This window comes from Canis lupus, chromosome 6 (assembly GCF_003254725.2).
Source record: "Canis lupus dingo isolate Sandy chromosome 6, ASM325472v2, whole genome shotgun sequence".
Classification (NCBI taxonomy): domain Eukaryota; kingdom Metazoa; phylum Chordata; class Mammalia; order Carnivora; family Canidae; genus Canis; species Canis lupus.
Window position 1 is genome coordinate 70,166,427 of NC_064248.1, and position 23,717 is coordinate 70,190,143.

Consider the following 23,717-nt stretch of genomic DNA (forward strand, 5'->3'; position numbering starts at 1 on the left):
CTCAAAAGAACAAGCTAGGTTCTTAAATATATATCCCTGAGCAAGAAGATACACAGTGTGCATCTCTGTGGACACTTGATCTGACCAATGGATGGACAGACATGTCTCCTCGTGCACAGCCTCCCAGCAGGTATGAAGTATGGATTTGGAGAAATAGCTCCTCTCATTCTGCAGGCAGCCCCTTGTTTAAAGATGAGTTTCAAAATGTTTGGTTGTTGTTCTTACAAAACACCTACAACATATAATGTATGTATCAGCTAAGACCCTGGTTGCAAGTGACCAAAACATAGTTCAAAGTAGCACATGTAAAAAGGAGGGATTTATTAGCTTATGTGCCCAAACCACAGAGGAAGGCAGACTGGCTTCAGGAATGGCTGGTCTCAGCACCAGAGCATTTGTTCAGGCCCTCACTTTAGCTCTGCAACTATTTCTGCTTCTCTCAGGGCCTTGGTCTTGTTCTTTCCAGGGAACACAGCCACTGCCACCCAGAGAATCACATCTCAATGGCTCTAAGACCAAAGAAAAGAGCATAGCATTACCCAGAAAAACAATAAAATCTGGGAAGAGTTCTAAACGGTTTCTCTTGAGCCATGTGTCCATCTTTTGACCAATCACTTGATTGGCCAATCACTGGCCTGAATTTTCTGCTCACCCTTGTCATCAGAAAGGAGGGACTATTTCTGTAATAAGGAGGTGGCAGAGAGGAGACAAGCATTAAGAGACACCACATACACCTAACTGGCTAATCATATATTTTAATGATTTTATTATGTAATATAGTATACATGCATATATAGTATGTGCATATTTAAGAAAATATAAATTGTCCTGTGAGCATGGGAGCAATTTCAATTTCATGAAATTGCATCCATGAAAGTATATATATGTATGTATGTATTTCCTACATGTTTATATATATTGGTTCATGAATGTGTATTTATGTATATATTACTGTTTTGCTAAGTATACACATGGTTGTTCCCTTTTCAGGGATCCCATTCACATCCTACATCACCATTACTCAATGAATGCACAGTTTACCTTCTATTCCCAAGAGTAAGTTGCATTCCAGGCAGGTTGGCCTACTTATTCCCCCCGCAGGTGTCTGATTTCCTTCTCTGCAAAGTCAGAGGATCATGAAGGCCTATAGCAGTGCCTGTGGGATCCCCGGGGCACGGGACTCCATGTCTATGTTGGGGGTTCACAGAGAGAAGCATTATTAGATGTGACCCCACATGTAGTTTTTGGGAGAGTAGGACCAGAGTAAGAGCACTCCAAGACTTGGGGTAACCAGCCAAACAAAATGAGGAGGCAAGAGATTAGCAACAAGGCTGACAGAACCAGAAAGAGGTAAGAAATGGATCAAGGGAGTGGGAGGCACTGGCGGTGACCAGCATGGCCAGCAGAAATCCACCTTGACTTTTGATGTCATGCACTTGGCCTCTTGGGAGTGTTAAGAGTGGAAAGAAAATGGGCAGTGTCTATTCAGAACTTTGGCTCCCGCTCTTTTCCCCAACTAACTTTCTCTCCTCTCTCCATCCCATCCAAATCCTTCTCCTACACACATGTCTCACCTCTCCCACAAAAGCTTCCTGGAGTTATTCCAGCCCGCAGCTCTGTCTGGCCCGCCTCATGCAGTCCTGGAGCATAGACAGCCTGGAGATGCAGCCACTGCTTGGGAGTTGCTATCTCACGATCCCACTGAGAAACATATCACCTCCTCTCCACTCAATAAATATATGCCCTCGTACTTAGGGAAAAGATAAATTATCTTAAAAATGATGCATCCAATATGCACATGCCAAATAAGTAATCTTTACGATATGTTAATTTAGTTGTTTCCTTTTCTATAACAATTTAATAGTTGAAATTCCTTTTGCTTTACGATTACACTAATGCGAATATTCAGAATTTAATTAACAATTAAATTGATCAGATTTAAACTTCTGGAACATTCATTTGCATATAATTGTTCTCAATATACTTATGTAAAGCCCAAAGCCTATATTCCCAAATATAGAAAACCTATTCATGTCAGTTTTAGTTACATGTGTACATTTATTTGAATTTGTGGAGTGTGTGCTTTTATTGCCAAGAAAGTCAGCTCTGTTCCTTAATTGTTGCTATAACCACAATTCAGGAAATTCTATTGCAACATCAATATGTTATGCACATCTTTAATTAGGCTAGTACGGCCTGTCTGTCACAGCAACTGATCCTAAGTATTCTTATTTAGTCTACTTGAGGCTTTAAAATGTTCTCATTTTTAAAAGAGGCATATTTCGGCCTCATTAAATTGTTAAGCAAATCAATATGCAGCCCTACAACTTGACTGCTATGTTCCAGAAATCCTGTGTCTCTTCACTTAGCACATCTTTGGGTACCAGCTGAAAGGGCACTCTTCCACAAACACCAGAAATCTTCTGCGGCTCTAGCATGTTATATTCTTTTATCAGATGTGAGGAAGACATCTGTCACCCCCACTGATCCCCAGGAAGATCTGGCTGGGCATCCTATTGATCGCCAGAGCCTGATTCTCTTATCTAAGTAGTTAATGCAAATAAGTTGCAGGTTCCTTGCTCTGAGCAGTGTCTTCACACCAGGTCACCCAACAAAAAAGACAACACAGTGACTAATTCCATGGTCTAGAAAGCAAACAGAATCTAGCCTGCAGTTCATTTCCTTCCCTTTCCTCAAAATCATCCATGATTTCAAACAGGGAGAGACAATGGCTACCTGAACCAAGCCCTACAGTAGTTAGCCTTTTACGCCTTCCCCATCTGGCACAATTCCTTAATTTTAAAACAAATCATTAACATTTGCATTAAGGAGAAAGCAGAGTTCATGGGTTACTGCCAAGCATTGGTAGGGTTTTTTGTTTTTTTGTTTTTTTTGAAACACATTGGGTGTCATGTGCTTTTTACCATGTCCAAGGTCAAATGAGAATACAGTAACTCTGCCATAATGCTATAGGTGGGCTCCCCCAGATGCGTCCTAGTAAAATGGAGAGTTGCATTATGAACACAGTAAAGACATTGGCGGGCAAATCTGAGCAGCTAGGGGGTCAGGAATTAAAGCGGGGTGGAGTGCAGGGGGAGTACAAGGCCAACTGAAAAAGTTAAATCTCCCTAGGTCCACACTTCAGTTTGGTACTACCTTATGGTTGATGTCAGATCAAACAGAAGTACTGATGAGGAATTCCAGGTTCTGAGGCCAGCAGGGACTTTCAGGACTTCAGCACTTACCCAGTTCACGGATACTCATTTTACTTCCCTGCCTCTCAAGACTGCTCCTTCCCCAAAGATAAGGACTTTAGCCTATACTGGTTAAGAAAGAGAAGGGCCACAGGGTAAAGAATGGGAGCCAACCACCCATTATTTGATTTTTAGAATGTCCATGCTTTGGTGGGAAGGGTATTTTAATTCTTTCAATTTAAATCCTCTAGAATAAGTCTCCATAGTTTTCAAAACATAGTCCTTTTTATGGGTCTGAACCAGGGGAAAAAAAATACTCTAACAATCTAAAATATAAGCAAGTCCACCTGTTTAATCTTTCTTGTATTCCTTGTACTTTTACTTTGGGCACTTCCCTTGAGAATAGGTCATTCAAGAACAGGGTATTGATAAAATCAAGCCAAGCTTGAACAGAGTATAATTTACCATCTGTGAGGTCTTCAAGACAGACTGCCGTAGATTCATAAGACTGCCTATACTTCCACTTGAGCCGAGCCAAAGGGACCAGAGCTCATCTCATTTTTAACAGGAACCAGAGAATCAGATTTTGCTCCCAAGCAACCCAGCTCTCCCCAAAGTCCACTATATCTTCAACCTAATTCTGCCCCCCTCCCACCCCCACTTTGTTTTAGACAGTAGCGGAGAGAGATCCTCTCTGGTAAACATTTTTGCTCACCAAACCTTTATTCAGTGGCGGCAACGTCTGGTCCAGCTAACGCAACAGGCAATAAAGCCATCATCGGCAATGATCACGTTTGCAGATGTTCTAGGTCTGGAAATCATTGCTGGCATGCCTACATGCTCAAAAAATTCCTGGAAGTCTGGTGGTTTCTAGGAAGCTTGTGCTTTCTTCTGAGAAACTTGAGAAAACCTCAAGGACCAAGATATTAAAATAAACACATCAGCTTGGTGACCACTTGACTCAGCTAAGCCATGGCTATTGACTCTTCTCCTGATTAAATTGGAGAGAATAGGAACATAGGAGTGTGTGGCCATCCTTGAAGCGAGGTTTGAGGGTCACTCTTGAAGCTGTTTGCCTCATAACATAAAGTCTACCACCTATCATTTAAGCTACATTACTTTGGTTCTTGAAGATTTTTTTCTTCCCTTATTTAATGCAAGCCTTATTTAAATGCAACCGTCTCTGGCAAGGATTACATCTGAAGCCAATTATCTGGTGAGGGCCAGCGCACAGAGCATTTGGGAGTAAGAGAGAAGCGCAGACATGGGGGTGAGAATGGGGTGGAACTCTTGAGAAGGAAAGATGAAATCAATGAAAAGGGAGGTAAAGAGCCACCAAATTTTGCTTTTCCTCTCAATTTATCCTAAAACTGTTTGAGGAAAATCCATCCTTCTCTTTGGATATTATTATATTGTTTTTCAACTTCCATGCAAAATTTCCCGCTCATCACCTGCACTCATGTTACAGTATGGAAATTCTCAGTCATGCAGAGACTAGAGGAATAAGTTACCTGTATATCTGTTAGTCTTTGCATTTGGTAAAATTGCCTATTTCAAATATTTCTAGTTTGTTTTAGGTTGCTTAATGCCCCGCTGCCTCTTTTTAATTACTTCCTGCTGTTAAATTAGGTGAAATGCTTTGTAATGATTCCTGGTCAGGAAATACCCTACCTGGGCTCAGGATATATTTTTAAATTTTTTTTATTATGATATAGACGTGCACAGAAGTGAAACATGAACGTGTGCTTAATAAATACTCAGGATGTGAACACCCATGTAACTTCCAACTGGATCAAGAGACAGGATACTGCACATATCCAGAAACCCACCCTGATAACAAACTCTCTCCTCACTTCTACGACGATAATTTTCTTATTCTTTTTTTCTTTGTAGTTTTATCTCCGATATATGTCCCTAAGCAACATCATTTAGTTTTGCTGTTTCCTGTGATCTATAAACAGAATCACACTCTGCATTTTATTATTCTTGCATCTTTGGCTCAAAATTGTTTATGTAAGATTCATCCATAGTGTCATGCATAGCAGTTTCTTCATTTTCATGGCTGTAGGGTATTTCAGGGTATGTAGCACAATTTTAATCCATTCTCCTTCTGACAGACACTTGGGTTGCTTCCAGGTTCTAGCTATTTTGAATAATGCTGCCACATAAGCCTCCTGGTGCGTGTGCTCATGAACGTCTCCAGTATTTCAATGACTGGAAATTCTGGGGCGTGGTGTATTGCAGATCTTCAACTCCACTCGATAAGAGGAAGCTATTTTTTTTCTAAAATGGTTGTTCCAATTTATATTGCCCATACTAGTGTATAAGAATCTCTATTGTTCTAGGGGCACCAGGGTGGCTCAGTCAGTTAAGCATCCAACTCTTGATTTCAGCTCAGGTCATGATCTCAGGGTTGTGAGATCGAGCCCCACGTCAGACTCTGCATTGAGCGTGGAATATGCTGAAGATTCTCTTGCTCCCTCTCCCTCTGCCCCTCTCTCTCTCTCTCTCTCAAAAACAAAATCCTATTGTTCTATATCCTCACCAACACTTGCTATAGTCAGCTTCCTAATTTTTTGCCCATCTGGTATTTATAATAATTTTGACAGATACTGTTGCTGTCCTTACTTTCTACATGTCAGAACTGGCACGCAACCCATGCCTGTGAGCCTCCAAAGCTTAAAAACTCTTTCCAGGAATCATGCTTCCTCCCAAGATGGACCCTCTGTGGGAGCAAAATAATGATCAGTATCATCTGATAAATTCACTATATTAAAAACTATACCGGGATCCTTGGGTGGCGCAGCGGTTTGCCGCCTGCCTTTGGCCCAGGGCACGATCCTGGAGACCGGGGATCGAATCCCACATCAGGCTCCCGGTGCATGGAGCCTGCTTCTCCCTCTGCCTATGTCTCTGCCCCTCTCTCTCTCTCTCTCTCTCTCTCTGTGACTATCATAAATAAATAAAAATTAAAAAAAAAAAAACACTATACCAACAGAATTTCAAAGGTAGCCTGGTTGATGTGACTTTAATTAAAGAACTGCATCTTCAGGTCAGTTTTCCAGTACTGCTCCAAGATCCAATCCATTAATATTTAGATAAATGACAGGATCTTTAATATTTGGTGGGATTTCACTCACGAGAGTAATTCATGAGACATTTTACTCACGTTTCATTTTCTACCTGTAACAGGCACTTGTGAGATGATCGACACAATCCAGCAGTTACAGAATATTCAGTAACAGCCAAAAATGAAAGTAACAGAAGATGAGAGTGACACAAACGATTCTCTAAGAGATCCATCTTTATACAGGTAATCAATTTATTAGGACACTGAACAAATGCAAGCAATGGGCACTTTTTAAAAAATTAATTTAAAACCATTGAAAGGATAAACATCAAGCAAGTCTCCTAAGAATTTACCAGTTATTAATGGTGCATTTTTTCTTTTTACTATAAAGGTCTAATAAAAAGGCTGTAAATCCTACAGATACAGAAAAGAATTTTCAAAAAAACCAAATTAACCAGAAGCAATGACTAATATTGCTTACAAAAGGGGATGGGCCAAGCCAGCTTTCAGTAATCTTCCCTGGATACTAAGAATAGCTCTCAGAAAAAGAAAAAAAAAAAAAAAAAAAAGAATAGCTCTCGGGACAGGAGCAGCTAGTTTTTTGTACCTAAGTCTCCTCTCTAGTATCTCTACAACATGGCCTTTCAATGGGATCTGATCCAAAACTCTTCCCAGTGAGGTGACTTGCACCCTTGTCACCAACAACTCCAACTAGCCTTTGGACTTCACATCTATAAATATTAATCTCGCATTTATCCCACCCTATAGAAACAAATAGTGAAAACAATTGAATTAACCACTTCTTGACACTTCACACATTTTGGGAGGTTCATTATTTTTTACTTCCCTCCACGATACAAATCCTTGCTTGCAAACATGCTATTAGCACATTGTAGCATACTTTCCAGTTGTCCATGTGCCTCCATCCTCTCCTGTACTACCAAATGGCTACGAAGATTTAGAGGTTCAGTGATTAAGGGACTTAAATGATTTTAACCCCTTTAAATTTGGAGACTCTTTAAATCCCATTATCTCTGCAGCCATGGAGAATTTTAAAATCAGCTTGGCCTTTCTAGCTCCAGGTCTAAGGATTACAGAGTTTTAAAGAAAATAAATGCTTCTCTGCAGTTCTACAAAGAGCTGTCCCCAACCAGTTGACCTCCAGGAAATAAAGCCAGCCAGTTCTCCAGCTGGTAACTGCTGATCAGAGTTTTGAAATAGAAAGATATGTATGTTATGCCACAAACCACCAGGAAAACAAGTAATTGCCTCCTCAACTCCACATGAAGCTAGTGAATCAGAGGATTTGGTGTAGCGGGGTCAGCAGACTTTAGGCATGTGTCAGTAAATGTCTAAGAATGAGAAAACAGAAAATGCCAGGGACCCAAAGAAGCCTGTAGGGGTAGAGAGAGTAAGTTCAGTGATTGGGAGCCTGTTACCTTGGATACTCACGAATCCTAGGAAACCCTCTGAGGTCTTACCTCTTGTGTCCTCACATTTATGTAGCCATAGTGAGTTCGAAGGGGCCGCCTATATGTGTAGGAGAATGGGATCCATTTTGTGCCAGGCTGTCCAAAGCAGTTTAGCAGCAGTGGGAAATTCACTTCATTTACAAGGCGTACAACCAGCAGGAAGAGGAACGCGGCTATGAAGCTCACTGCAATCATTGACTTTCGCTACAAAAACATTAAAAAAAAAAATAAAGAAGAAGAAGAAGAAGAATGAGTGAATGAATGAACAAATGAATGACTTTCAACCAAAAGTAGTCACAGAGGGAGGTTTCTTTATTTCTCTCGCTTTTTCTTTCAAAGGGATCAAAGGACTGTGCCCTTGAGGATATTTCACTTGGAGACAGAATGTAATCATTTGGTGACCGGGTCGCTTTGGTGAGCCTCTGAGAGCAAGCAGGGCAGCTCTCTTACATCGCCTTTCCTTCTATCCCTACACTTCCTCGCTTCCCTGTATTCCTCAACAACTTCTCTTCCATTTTCAAAATGCAAACCACACATTCCCAACTACAGGAAGCCCTTCCTAACTGCTCAGGCCCCTTCCACCATCATCCCTTCACCCCAACCTATCTGCCCTACTAGAAACAAGTAGTCCTGCCGCTCTCATACCTCGCAGGCACATCTATTGTTGCACATATTTCATCGTATAATTATTTACGTGACTTTTCCTCCATCTAATCGTGATGTCCTGGAGAAGGCGCACGTACTGTCATAATGATCTCTCTGAACCCCAGGTCCTTAACACAGTTGTAGGCGCCCAAGAAACATTTGAGCGAATCAACAAATGAACAAATAAGTGGATGGATTTTTCACGTCCTTGTAGACACTCTATCAACAACTACTTTGTTTCTTTATCCAGCACGCATGACACGCAGGAAACTTCGCCTGTGCTATAGAACATGCAAAAGGTAAGACTCAAAAAGCTAAGAATATGAGCGGGACAAAAAAAAAAATCTATGCCAAGCAGCGTAAGAACATTCCTGTAAATGTGTTGCCATGGAACAAGCGCAGGAGCAACTGCAGCTGACTGGGGTGGGGGAAAGCAGAGATGCTGTTGAGATGGGGCTGGATAAAATGCATGAGTTTTAATCGGTAGAGATGTGTGAGTGACGCTTTCTAGGTAGAGGGAACACCCCAAGGCAGCAAGAAACATGGGGTTACTCATAGCTACACAGCACTTTGTCTTCCTGGGGCACAGAGGAGGAGAAAAAGCTGGAAACGCAAATGGTAACTGTATGGAGGCCGCCTGCAGCACCACGCTGAGGAGTCTAAGGAGTTTGCTAGGTGACGGAAAACCAAAGGGGGTTTTGTTTGTTCGATTGTTTAATTTTTTTAAAGGTGACTGTTACCATCAAACGTCAGTGCTTTAGATGTTTTAGAGCAGGAGAAACTAAAGCTAGGCAGCAACTAGTTAGGACGCTACTCCACCTTGCTGGGACAGAAGGAATGAGGGGTGGACACCAGAGCAGTGGTGAGGGGCACGAAGGTAGAAAACGATGTGAGAAACTCAGTTTAGGAGGTAGGCAGAGAGCGTGGCTCCTGATGGGACCGAGGTGCCGATGGAAAATTCGGAGATGCCAGAGAGTTTGAGTCTAGACAGGTAACTGCAAGAATACTGGTCCTATCAGGAGAAACCAGAGCAGTCAGAGCAAGAACTGATATAAAAGATTAAGAGGATAAAACCCTGGGCTTTCTAAGTCCTCGTTTTCATCCAGATGGCGGGTCATCTGAATGGAGCCATCCGGGGGGCAGGTGGAAGGTCAAGTCTAGAGCAAGAAGAAAGAGTGGAGCAGAGGGCAGGTGTCAGAAACAACCCTGCCTTCGAGTCCAGGGTGAAGGTGCAAGGAGATATTCCTCCGTGAAGCTGGTCTTGGCCCTTGATTCTTCTTCAAACTTAAAGGAGGCCAGATAACGTTCCCAGCACGAGTGCGTATGCGTCATTGTTGTGTTTCCAGCTCACCACTGCCTGGTGAAATAGGCTTCTTTTTGCTCTTCACAGAACATCCCAAAGGAAAAAAGGAACCCAAAGCCAGCCCCTGTCCCCTCCTGGGCCATGATCCCAGTCTCTACAAGGACAGTGGAATAAGCCCCCAGAAGCCAGAGACCCCAAAGGAAGTCGTTGCTCTTGCTCAGCCCCCATCATCTGTAAAGGCCCCATCCCTCCGTCAAGCCAGCCTCATTTCTCAATCACCTGAAAGTCCCTTGAGTTCTGCTTCCTCAAAACCCCTTATCTCACCACTAACTCCCACCGCCTTACCTCATTTAACCTTCTAATCATGAAAAACTGTTTTAATTTGCTCCTCTGTGGAATCATTATGTCCACAACATTGCAATGTGTCAAGGTAACAGCTTAAATGAGGTGATGGATCTTACAAGTTTAAAGGGACACAGACCAGAACAGATGGCTAAATAAAAGCAAAGAGGCCAGTCACCCATTAAGTAAACAGGTAAGAACCTTTTTTATCGCCATCCGGGAGCTTGTTGCAAAGCAGCAGTTTTCTTTGAAGGAGACTCAGATGGGATCCGTGCCTTTGTCTATTCCAGAGATCAGCAGGGCTCTCTGGCCCTCCTGGTACCTGCACTGCGTTGCATGGCTGGGGGCTTGGGGACAAAGGCACAGAGGGCCTTTCTGAATTCCCTGATCTTACACAGCCACACATAATGCATACACGAGAGGAAAATAAATCAACCGTTTGTGGAGAGAGGCTTCAAACTGAAATGAAATCACAGTTGTCAAAGTCTGCTCCCTAGTAATCCACGTCTGCCTCCCGTGTTTTATCAAAGGGAACCAAATAATGAGCCCAGAGAGGATGACGGGAGCAAATGGAGAATGGAAGCCCCACGGACACCCCTGTGCTCGACCCGGAATCGTATTCTGCGGGGGACAGAGGTGTTCCTTTCATGGCTCAGGCTTGCCTCGACCGGAGCCTCTGCCTTTCTTTACGTTTCAGCACTCTCGTTGAACATGAAAGCATTCTCAGAGGGCTGATATCCTGCCCCCCTGAAATTTCACCAGAAAATGCTGGAGTTCCAGCACGTTCTGCACTGGAGACAGCGAGGACGACACTATGCAACACGGATGGGCATCCGCCTCCGCCTGGCAGTCATTCCTGCCAAAGCATGACCTTGAGCTTCGGCGATCACAATGCAAACTGTGGATGAGGCTCCTGGAAGTCTAGCAGAATGCAATGAGACTGTGTGTGTGTGTGTGTGTGTGTGAGAGAGAGAGAGAGAGAGAGAGAGAGGGTCCGGGGCGTTGGAGAAGTCACAACATGCTACTGTGTATGATGTACAGGAATGTATCTCCTTCTTCAAGTCCCATGTACTCAAGAGCCCGTGCCCTGTACAGATTTGGTGAGGTGCTGAGAAGCAGAAATAAAACCATAAAAGACCGTAAGACAGCGCCTCTAGAGTCACACCTTAGGACACCTGGAAAGTAAACAGAAGGGTGTGATGCCAAACATCAAATGAGGTAGTGGAGGTCACGCACAGGGCGCTGGGCCAGCTCAGAGGAAGTGGGAAGGGGTGTGCATGGGATGGTTCCAGGAATGCTGGTTTGGGGCAGGGGGGCAGTATTCAAAAGAAGTCCTGAAGAATGAGGAGGAGTTAGACAAGTGAAGATGGGAAAGGCTTTCCAGGCAGAGGGAACAGCATAGACTAAGGCCTGAAGTCGGTTAGAAACCTGCAAATGATTTGGTACATAGACCGTATGCGGTGGGAGGTGATGGTAAGGAAGTAGACAGGGTTCAAATCGAAACACAAAAAAATAGTAGGCCAAATGAATTCACTCAGATCCAGTTATCTGTCCCATCCATCTTACATTAGGATCATGAAAGGAGAAACGCATAAAAGTGCTTATGCTTTGTAATACGAAAACATTCTTCACTTTCCAATCAAGTGAAAATGCATCAATCACATCATCATATTTGAGATTGCCATCCAACACACCACGATGCCTTGTTTCCAGTCACTTAAGCTTATTCCATCAGTGACTTGTTCTAGAGATTGTTTTGAGTCCATCAGCACTCGACAAATTAGAAGACTCTACCTATTTCTATGCTCTACATCTACCCATCTGTTCATGGAAGTGATCATTGCTGCCTTTACTCAAGTAATCGGGGCATCTCAGATCCAACAACCAGCAACTAGGTAGGAAAAAAACAACAGCAAGTACTCATCAAGTTTATAATGTATAAGACTCCATCTGACAAAGTTTTCATACTGCAAAACTAGGCATTAACTTTAATAGATCATTCCTCAGAACGCCTGGGTGGCTCAGCGGTTCAGCGTCTGCCTTTGGTTCAGGGCATGATCTCAGGTCCATGATCGAGTCTCACATTGGGCTCCCTGTGCGGAGCCTGCTTCTCCCTCTGCCTGTGTCTCTGCTTCTCTCTCTGTGTCTCTCATGAACAAATAAATACAATATCTAATAAAAAAATTTTTAATTAAAAAAAAGAATTTAATAGGTCATTAAATCTAAGATCAGAAGTATGAACTTTAGGGGCATCTGGCTGGCTCAGTCAGCAGAGCCTGTGACTCTCAACATCAGAGTCTTGAGTTCAAGCCTGTGTTCAGCATGAAGTCTACTTAAAAAAAAAAGAAGTATGGTCTTAAAATAACACAACAGGTGGAAAATGCATCGTGCTGGCACACAGTGAGTACTCAAAAATGGGAGATGTTATTATCATGATATAACTACTAATTGTCAGAGCCTTTTTGGCCACTAGCCAGTTGGTAAGAATTGGCCAGCCCATGTGCATGCATGATAAAAACTTGGAGATATCTTTTTTTCAAATATTCTAAGCAGCTGCACACCCTTGAACTATTCAGTGAAACTTACCCACACAAGCTCTGAGAGAATGTCACTGTGCCCAAATAGATCTGATGAATTGCTTTAGGGAAAGCTTTCTCCTTCTTTGTTCCTCATTTTGGGCAAGTCTGAAGGGGCCTTTAACAGCTGAGACATTTAGAATTTAATCCCCTCTGTGCTGCAAAAATATGCATCAAAAATGTGGCATTCCAGTTGCTTGCTCTTTAGAGTTGGAATATCATTTATCAGACTTATAGCAGAAATACCTATTTCAAAATAACACCCACAGAGAATTCATGATTTAAGGAGAAAACAATTGCAAATATTTGTACCTAGCAAATTTGCAAGCTATATTAAGGTTTGTATGTTTCTATTCTTTCTACCTAAGGTCTTTAACCTCAGGATGAAGTCTTTACCTTTTTAATTTAGCGAGTTGATAGGTTTTTTTGGTTTCTTTTTCATAAATAATTAACAATAGTATAAAGCTGTATGTTTCCATTTAAGTAGTATTATTTAATTACTAAACTCGTTGCTTTCCAGGATAAAACTGTATATATTTTTGTCCATATGCTGTCATTTATCCATAATAAATATTGGTGTTGATTGTGTTATTTATATGAGTGTCCAAACACCTCACAAATTGACGAGTGCCTACCCACTACATATTTGCGACCTTATCAAATAAAAATTCTTCTCCCATGTACAAAATTGTATCATCAATTTAATTCTACCTTGTGCCATTGGCCAAGCTCCAAATGTGGTTCTCCCAAAACACAATAAAGCCTTTTCTCATGTGTACAAGGATGAATTAGCAAAGCTCAGAGTATACAGATAAGATCTTCATTTGTTTTATTTATCTATTAAATCAACACGCTGGATCCTGCTTATTAAACTCTAGTGAACTCTGAGGGAAAACACCACCCATTTGTTGGAAGGGGGGATGAGGCAAGGGAGGTAATAACAGGGGGCCAGACCTAAATTGGTGGAGTCCATACCTTAGGCAACAGAGCTGGGGACAGACTCACTGAGGTCATCAAGAAGACAGTAGTGAATGCCAAACAAGATCAAGATAAGAGAATAAGTAGCATCTCAGAATGCATAAAGCTGCGGAAGAAAATGTAATGGCCTAAAAGAAATGTAGTTTGGGAGTAGACTCTGAGGAGGGCAGGAGGAGTGGATCTCTCTAGATCCACTCTAGAGAGGCAGAAGGGGATCTGACTCTGGAAGGTCTTGTATATCCCACCAAGGTGTCTGGACTTACACCACAGAATCCAAACAAGAGGTCTGTGTGAGAGACAGACAGGACCAGATTTGTTTTGGGAAGCTCACTCTGGACATGGTATGGTCTGTGGATGAGGAGGTGGGAAAGACCCTTCTGGGAAAGACAATGACAAGAGCAACATGGGCCACTTCATCAGATATCACTCATAGACAGTAAATTCTCAAGACAAAAACTGTTATTGTTGCTCTTAGCGACTGGCTTTTCTTTTCCTACTAAGGGGAACTAGGATTCAAGTCCAGATAGAGTATTTACGTATGAACAGTCATCAGAGTCTTAATAGAAGACAATGTTTAGCAAGTGTTATGAGTTGGAGAAATACGTCTGTAATCCTCATTTTCCAGACAAAGAAATAGAGATGTAGAGAGACTGAGTGACTTGCCCAAGGTCGCAGCGCAAGAAAACATTAAACGCAGTTATTTAACTCAGATATTCTGACTCCAGAGCCTGTGATCTAGTGTATGAATTAACCCAGCTGTTGATTTTACTCATACGGAAGGGGACACTCTTAGAGGACTGGTTCGGAAATTTTAAAAACTGGTACTAACCCTAAGTAGATTTTGTAATACATGTTGTCAATAAACAAAATAATTCATATGGAAAATTAAGTGGCTGATCTGAAGCATGGTAATTATATTTACCTCAAAATCAGTAATTTGTAGGCAAATTTAATTCTGGCTTTATTCCCAGTACTAACAAGACAACGTCAGGGTACCATTGGTTAGCACTCAGGGAAAATAAAGCAATTACTTTTCCACTTCTGCTAGAGAATATTAGGTGCCCTTTGTCAATCAATAGAAAGGAGTCCCATTACCAGCAGTTCCTAGGAACCAACAGGATAACATGGAGATGTCTTCCTTTCTTAGCTCCACAATTCTGCAATCCCTCTACACAAGGAAGATGCAGCGAAACAGCATAATGCTGATGGTTTCATTAAAAAAAAATTAATTAGCAGACAGCCTTCAATATGGTGACCTGCTTTAAGAATCTGGAACCCATGTCAATGTGTCACCATCAGAAACAGGTACAGTCCAGTAAGAATTACCAATGCGACAAACAAAAACCAAGGCAATAGAATTCTCATGGGCACCACTGTCATATGTTATTCTCTGCAGAAGAGTCCTAGAGAGGAATTACAGGTAACCAAAATTTCTTCAGGGATTTTTTTTTTTTGCCTAAAGGGATCCCCTGTAGTTGCAAACACCATAGAGAAGCTCAAGTTAGCATGAGCACTATGAGTCTGTCAGGTGACACGATAAGGGGTCACACTGAATGTTCTAGCACCTATATTAAAACCATAATGAAAACTGTCAATAAATATTTTGTACGCCTACACATCTTTTCCATATTGTTTGAGGAGAGGACTTAGGTTTTTCCTGTCCTGATTTGATTTTCGAACTGCTATAATATCCAATGAAAACAATCATGGCTACATTGACTGAGTTTGTTTCATTTTGAAAAATTACATAAAGCCAGCTTATCTCATTTTGCCTTTCATCTTGATCATACTGCCTCGGCATATGTCCTGTCACAGGGCAGAGGGAAATCAAAATTCTTCAGATACACAAGATAGAGCTGCAGATTGGTATGGAGTATGTAGAACGAGGGGCCCAGAGAGCAACGTCTCTCCGTGTGGCTGTGCAGATAGACACAGGGAAATTTAATCCCAAGGGCCAGTTCTCATGATGAGAACATCAGAGATTGGGACAGATTGCCCTGAAGAAGGTGAGCCTGAAGAGGTGACCTCTTTTTTTTTTTCCATTAAATTCTTGGAACTTAGGGGAGCAAATATCTTCCAGTCTGCCTGTTGTTGTCTCTCTGTACCCCTGGCTTTCTGGAGAGGGAAGAGAGGTGCTAACTAACCAGAGACAATGAAGATAATTAGGCAACCAGACCAGGTGACTTTGTTTAATTTTCTGCCCCCTTATGGACCACTGGCCTTTTGTTTTTGGGTTTTTGTGTTTTGTTTGTTTGTTTGTTTTAGTTTCTATAAACATCTGCTTGGCATCTTTCACTCTTACAGAGATGAATTTGTCTCTTAGAATCCAATTTTTACTTTCAAGGTTATTCAGGACACAGAAGTAGAAGATGAGGATAACTTCTGGTGATCCTGGTGTCATGAGGGAGGGGGTCATGCCCGGAGACATCACGATAATGATGACAATGACAACCCTGAAAACAATGATGAGACCCTTAATCTTTCTGTGAATCTACGCCACGTTAATACTGTACAGCATCTATCTTTAAAAACACTTTGAGACCTGTCACCCTGCGTGATTCTCCCTATAACCAGTGGAGTAGGAAAGGAAGTGTGGATGCCTAGAAGTCTCATGTCACATCTGTCATTTCCTCCCTCCCTCTCTCAGGCTGGCATCTCAACATTCTCTAAAGCCCCTTTGATACCCAGTTCCTGTGACTCTGTCCAGACTCCTCAGCAAGTACTTTACCCGGATGAAACAGATTCTCACCAGTAGCCTATCAGTAGACTCAGGGTGGTCAGGTAACGCTACACGAGTCGATGTATGTAACCTTGGGCACGTTGCTCTTAACCTTTTTGTGCTTCCGTTTTCTTACCTGAAATTGGAGAAACAACAGTACCTACCTACTATGTTTGTTAACGGTTTAAATGAGTTACTACCTATGAAGAACCCTAAAAGCACTGCCTGGCAAAGGGAAAGCACTCAGTAAATGTTAGCTTTTATTGGTAACAGTATTTCATCAACAATAAGATACCGTCAATTGTCAGATACACGGTTACTCAAAATATGGTGGAAAGGAAAGCAAGATGGGGAGTCTAATAACAGACCTGTGCAAAAAGCTAAGACACCAAAATGCTATTTCCTTAAAGTTAGAATATTCCAGAAATAAAGCTGCCATTCAGAAAGGCACAGCAAGAGAAGAGAAAGGAAAAATAATCTCCCCTGAGAATTCGAACCACAAGCAGGTACTCATGCAGGTTTTTGATACAAGTTCACACTACCGTTGTGATTCCAGAAAACTCTCAGTAAATAATTCAATTTAAAGGTCTCAGGTTGGTAGTATCCCCAGGTGACTGTTGGAAACAATGCAAATCCTATCTGGGAGAATTCAACTTCATTGCAGGCTGCGAGTGGCTGCAAGATGGTATTGAGTATACCCCGCACCTCACTCTCGGATGTGTGGGAAGAATAACATTTTAAAATCAATGAAGTATGGTGGTATCAAAATCTTTGTCATCACCATTATCCTCATCCTCTTCCTCCTCCTGGAGAGCAAAGTGAATCAGGAATGGGACCTGGATTATTTTAAACACCTGTCCCTTACTGTGTACTCTAAAGGAGCCATAACCACAAGTCCACAAAGAAAGAATAACAAAAAGTCCTGGAGTTGCCCAGGACGTTAGAATTCACCAACATAAAAGCCTTTTTTTTTTTTTTTCTTCTTTCTGAAAATGTGCAAGTTAAAAAAATATATATTTTTTTAAAGCCCTCTTTGTTTGGACACGGATCAATGACCTTGCCCACATATGCATGTCATACCCCATCTCCATGCATGGGTGTCAACTGTGGCAGCTCCCCACATCTCTCTAAGGAGCGGACACCGTCCTCCTGTGGGCCAGAGTTGACCCTGGCAGAGGAACACATCTATTCAAAAGTCTTTGCTGAACACAAGTAGAGTTTTGCCAGAGCACAGGTCTCACGGTGCTAATAAATTGTACTGTGCCAAGAACACTTGAATTTCCAAGTAAGACAGTTTTCCTATCAATTCTGGGTTTAATATTGCATTGGCAGTAATCTGAATCGCTCACGCAACATAAAGCATATTAGTTTATTACTTATAGTCTCCTGTGCTATGGTAGCAAAGGCAGAAGGATCTCCACTGTTAAGCAGAGGCCTAGAAATATACAAAGTCTGTTACCAGTGAGTCTTTGATCTATATTTTTATCATAAACAGATCAGTCAGTGCCATATTTCCAACAGCCTATAAGCCTTCTCTATTTAGATGTCCCAGAGGCAACTCAAATTTAATAGTCCAAATCCAAACCAATGCTATCCTTCCTCCCCAATCCACTCTTCCTCATTTACCCTGTCCCTCTAAAAAAGCTACCACTAACATGCCTTTGGAGCCCCAGTAACTAATATCTCACCCTACTTGGCTATATGACTTTGAGCATTTTAATTGTCTTTGCCCATGTTCCTCACCTATAAAATCTTAAGAGTTATTGTGAAAGTTAAATAATGATGTAATGCATAAAGACCCTAGCTCAGAGCCCAGCACGGAGCAGGCAATGAGTGAGCATTAATTTCCTTTGTTTCTTCACATATTAGGTGCCCTGCACAAGCTATTCTCCTTTCATGGAATGTCTTCTTCTTTCCTTTCTCTGGGAGGAAGACTGCTAATTATTCTTCAAGACCAAATCTAACCATCATCTCCCATGAAATGGTCCTGACCCTCCAGGAAGACTCTAGAGCACTTTGTTCTGAAACATGCTTCAAATCATAAGGCAATTATTTGATTACCAATCCCCCTCCATCTTCCAATCAAATTCAGAAAACACAGGGCCCCCACATTCTCTGCAGACAGGCATTGCTCATCAAGCCCAGCACCATGGCCTCTTGAATCAGGATGCAACTTCAGAATCCTAGCAACACAATGCTCCAGGCAGTAGTGATAGTCATCGATTGGACCTGGTATATTGACCTCTGTAGCACAAAACAAGTAGCAGCTGGAGGCCAGCGCCATGCCTTGATAAGCCTATAATGAACATGACTACAGGTAAGGGTGGTATCCTTTCTAGGCCCTGATTTCTTCATCCAGACAATGGAATGTCTTCAAGATCTTAGCTGGCTCTCATGGCTAATGACACCATAATGATGACCCAGGGACCCTGACTGGCCTGAGCTAGTGTCACTACAAGTGAAGCTCGCAGCATGGCTGTGTACATGGCCCCACGCTTGGTCAAGGCCCATTTCTTATCACAGAGTTAGGGATGCCTTCAGAAGCCCACAAATTGAACCCAGTGTCTATGTAATTGAAATAGAAATGGGGTGAGAATTTGTGATCTTTCAACTTGGTAGATAGCAGCTGCCACTTACCAAAGCCTACCTGATTGCAGCTATTTTGCACCTGCTGAGAAAAAGTTGCAGCAAAAGAGATTATTTCCTTTTTAACCCTTATCTGGAAAGAAGCTTCCACCATGTTTCACCCAGTTGTATAGAACAGAATCAGGCTCAGTCTCATGCATATACAGACACTGACAGGTTAAAACACCTGGTTGAACCACTCCCACTAAGCCCTGGCACTCACAAGAGGAGTTTTAAAATTGAGTTTAGTTTGTTGAAGGTCTGAAATCAATGCAAAGAGACTATGAAAATGTTCTTTTCTGTGCATATTTCTTAAATTAAGAAAATGTCTGGTTTTGTATCTTATATGCAACTGCATAAAGATGAAGGTCTTTCTGGAGATTTGTTGCTTCTACAAGTCAAATACTCAGATTTACTCAGTAAACATTATCATAAAAATATTCACAAAGGTAGTTCTAGGGGGAAGACTTACCAATAAGTAGATGTGGAGAAACAGAGGCCACTTCCCAAAATTTAGCAACATTCAGTTGACAGGAGTTAACTTGCACTAGATCTTAATATTTTAACTAAAATCTCAGCTCTGGTGCCCAAGACCCAGCCTGGGTGGGTATTGTTTTGGCAGAATTAAGTCCCAAAGATTGAACTTGCACAATTGCTACAGGGCTTGCCCCACAATATACCGAACCTCCCCTGCATATCACTGTTCACTGGTGCAAGGGTTGGCCTAGTATCTCTTTCCCTGCTAGAAAGTTCTTGAATTCTTGAAAAGCAGAAGCTCTAGCTGCCTTGTTCACCAGTGCTTCCTCATTGGCAAAAGCAGCCAAGTCAGAAGTCTTGTGTACACAAACCTTGAAAACACACAAGTAATCCGTGAACAGTCTTGAAAGCCCGAGTGGGTGTGGCATGGTTCACCACCTTCAACCCTGCGTCTGTGGGCCTGCCACTAGTACACTATGGCCTAGTGTACTCTCCAGCACTGAGCCACCAATTCACAAGGCGATGGTTAGGAAACCTAATGCCTGTTCACTTAAAGACAATATCTGCCAAATTTGTTTGGTAATTTCCCAAAGCACCAAGTCGGCCCATAATCTCAGCATAATTTGATATCTTCCTGCATTTTTGTTATTTTTAGGCAATATTTTTAAAATCAGGTGTTGCTTCTGATTTTAACAAAGGCTTTTCTTCCTGAGCAAAATAGATGAGCAGTTCAGCCAGATAGGGCAGCTTTTATCTGCAAGAAATCTGCCTTTCAGCAGAGCAGACAATATGAGCAAAACGGAGGCAAACACATTAAATATTTCCTATATGTGAATTGTGATTCTTTTCTCCCGTGGGATGTGCAAGTGGCAAGATAGTTTATTCCCATGTGGCCCTGATAGCGGGTCCTGAATACTTCTGAATATATCACTTTTATTGCCTTTTATATTGAATTACTGTGAAAGAAAAAATACTTTTGTGAGAATTCAAAATCAAAATACTTTAGGAGCTTTTAGAATCCACCTCCAGGACATAAAGAAAAGCTTAAGAAAACAAATAATTCTGCTCTGCTAAAGGATACTAGATACCATTCCCACTGAGAGAGGGGCCCCTCACAGAAAGGGAGACACTATCAAATATTTATGCTGACTTTCAGGGAAAACGGTAAGTGTCCTATCTGGGGTTCAGGAACTCTCCGTTCTGCTTTAGAACTTGCCACGTAATGGACTAAATTTGCCCCAGGGAGCTGAGACCTATAACATTTCGGCACAGCTGGTCCCTTCTGGAATTTGGCTTAAGGTGCCTCCTAAGGGTATATTTCACTGGAAATCTCAACTCTCCATTATCCATTCCTCATAAACAGTCTTGTTCAATACATACATTTCTTAGTTCTTCAGTTAAGTTGTTGGTAAATTTCCTCTTTTTTTTTCCATGCAATCAAGGACTCCACAAACCAAAATAAGTTGTTTCCATCACTTTCATTCCAAGCTTGTCATTTTCTATTTAGGTGAAAGAAAGTTGTCTATATGGTGAGATAAAGTCCAAGGGCTCAACATGATTTATTAAAAGACCTTTATGATCTTACCTCTGACAATTTGCCCTGCCTAGCCCTCACTGTCCCCAAGTTCGTACTTCATACTTTATCTAGTAGTAAGCATCTCAAGGTTCTTGGAAGGTTCCATGCTTTTTTGATGGCTTCGTATCTGCTTTAGTTCCGTCTACCAAAAATTTCAGTTCAGGAAAATAAAAAAACAAAAAAATCTCCCTGTAGACACAAAACACTTCACCTCCTCTGAGATATTGCCCCTAGACTTTCTACTATCTTATCAGGAAATGAGTTCCTTGATTCTTGGGGAGTCAGAGAGTACTCAGAGAGTAGATAGATAGATAGATAGATAGATAGAACAAAGATAAATATAAAACACAATTTTTATAGACATAAAATTTGTACTGGCTCAGTTATGTTATGATTGTAGTACCATTAAGTGAGCACCTACTAGTGTGTAGAATTATACTGGGCCCTTTACACACATTTCCTCTAGTATTTACAACTGTAATGCAGGTTAATTAATACTTTTATCCGGTTTCACAGATGAGGAAACTTTTGGCCAAAGGGGATAAATGATGTGCCCAGGATAATAGCTAATAAGTAGTAATTAGTGTCAAGATTCAAGCCAGACTGTCCAAAAAGTTAGTGATCTTTGCATTGTGCCTCGAGAATATCTTATCTCGTGGTCTGTACTTATTTAGTTATATGTCTCTCTACTCCAATAAATTACAATGCCTTGAAAGGAAGAGCTACATCTTGGACCTCCTGTCCTGGAAACTCATTGTTTGGCACATATTAGGTGCTAAGAAATGTTGCTGAATCAATAAATAAAATGAATATAATAATTTGCCTTTGTGCTTTTCAAGTGAAAAGTATTTATTACAAGTGTAACTCAAGATGCTTATGTATCTCTTGATGTTTTGTTTTAATCATTTTCAAGAGGCAATGGTAGTCAAAAGAAAAGATGATTTGAAGATAGACTATAGTCTAATCTCAGCTCCACATTGAATGGATTAGTTCCTATCTACAGATTTCAAAACCGTAAAATGGAGATTATAAGAGCCCCTTTTTCACAGATTGATCTGGCTTAACTCTGACATCACTTATAAAAAGCCCTTCCTTCATCAACACCAAAGTTCCATACAAATGTTGACTGATGCTGATTGTCACCTATAGACAGACGATGGTTTTCCTCAAAGAATATTTATTTTAAAACATTACTTGGGACACCTGGGTGGCTCAGCAGTTGAGTGTCTGTCTTTGGCTCAGGGCATGTTCCTGGTCTAGGGATCGAGTCCCACATTGGGCTCCCCACAGGGAGGCTGCTTCTGTCTTTGTCTGTGTCTCTGCCTCTCTGTGTCTTTCATGAATAAATAAATACATTTTTTTTTTTAAAAATTGCTTGTGGAACAAGAAAAACAAGGGCTAAGGAGATTTAATATTTTCTACAAATCAACACACGTTTACCGAGCATCAACACCATGCTCGTGTGGGGTCTGAGTTCAGTCTGTTCTCCTAAAATAAGAAACCGGATGGTGGCAGAAAATATGAAGAAGAAAACTAGCATGTATTCACCACAAAATAACTTAATGTCTTTCTCATTAAGGTTGAAATTCTACAAGGGCAAGAACTGTGTCTGATTTTATTGCCAATACATCATCCTCATATAATATTTGATATACAGATAGTGCTCAATGAACATTTGTTGCATACACGCTCATGGTTCACTGTTTAGTAAAATAATCGTCATGGACAAAGCTCTCTAAGATAGGGTATGGTCTGGAAATGGAGGGTAAAAGCAAAGAGAGAGAAATGAATTTTCTATATAAAGAGCAACATTAATTTTTTAAAGATTTCATTCATATATTTGAGAGAAAGAGTGCAGCAGGGAAAGGGAAAGGGGGAGGGAGAGAGAGGATCTCAAGCAGGCTTCCCATGGGGCACGGAGCCCAGATCGTGACCTGAGCTAAATCAAGAGTTGGATGCTTAACTGACTGAACCATGCAGGTGCCCCAAGCAATAGGAATTTTCAGGTGAAAACTGACAACACAAGACAGAAAGAGAAGGATCACAAATGAAAAGAAGGCCAGGAAAGGAGGAGCAAGCCAGGGCTTATGGCGGTGACCAAAACACGTTTCTTTGGAAAAAAAAGACAACCCCTTAACTCTTACCATCTAGTGATACTACAGTTCTCAAAGCATTTTGTTGCATGAAAATGTTTTTTCTCCCTCCTACCCAACACGCACGCATAATTGCCCTCAAGGAATTAGCTCTGGTGTCCAGCTTCTATTCTCCATCCTCTAATTCCAGCTCTCGGAGCCTACCTTAGTGAGCCAACCGCGGACATTAAAGAAACCTGGGTTGGCTCCTGGACAAGTAAACTTTACCTCCCTGACCCTCCAATCTGGAGACAGTAACCTACCGCTTCTCATGCTAACAGTGTGCACTGAAGAAAGAGATACGCATTGTGCATCTGACGCTCCATTTGAGAATATTGAGTGCTCCTAGATGTCTATGCCACTCCCTGCTCCCGACCCCCTGTCTATTCTTCCTGCATCAGGAGAGCAACTACTGAGGTTCAGCTTAGCAGAGGTGGGAACACACATGGGCACACGCGCACAGACTCGAACACCCTACCCTCTACCAAATGCGATAGCACTGAAGCCCAACATCTCCAAAGAATAATACTCTTGGTAGAACATTCTGCGAGTTTTTAACTACAAAGTCCCGTGCTACTAGCATCTTGAAATACAACCTTCGGGTCTCT

At 41.6% G+C, this 23,717-nt stretch overlaps 1 protein-coding gene across 5 annotated transcripts in view; it reads right to left on the reverse strand.

The window, feature by feature from the left end:
• The window catches only part of ST6GALNAC3 (ST6 N-acetylgalactosaminide alpha-2,6-sialyltransferase 3), a 523,767-nt gene that overhangs the window by 282,825 nt on the left and 217,225 nt on the right, over positions 1–23,717 (reverse strand). For all 5 annotated transcript variants that reach the window (XM_025417950.3, XM_025417949.3, XM_035717861.2 and 2 more), the window contains exon 2: positions 7,746–7,940. In XM_025417950.3, the coding sequence (XP_025273735.1) occupies positions 7,746–7,940 (195 nt within the window). The remainder of the gene's footprint in view (positions 1–7,745; positions 7,941–23,717) is intronic.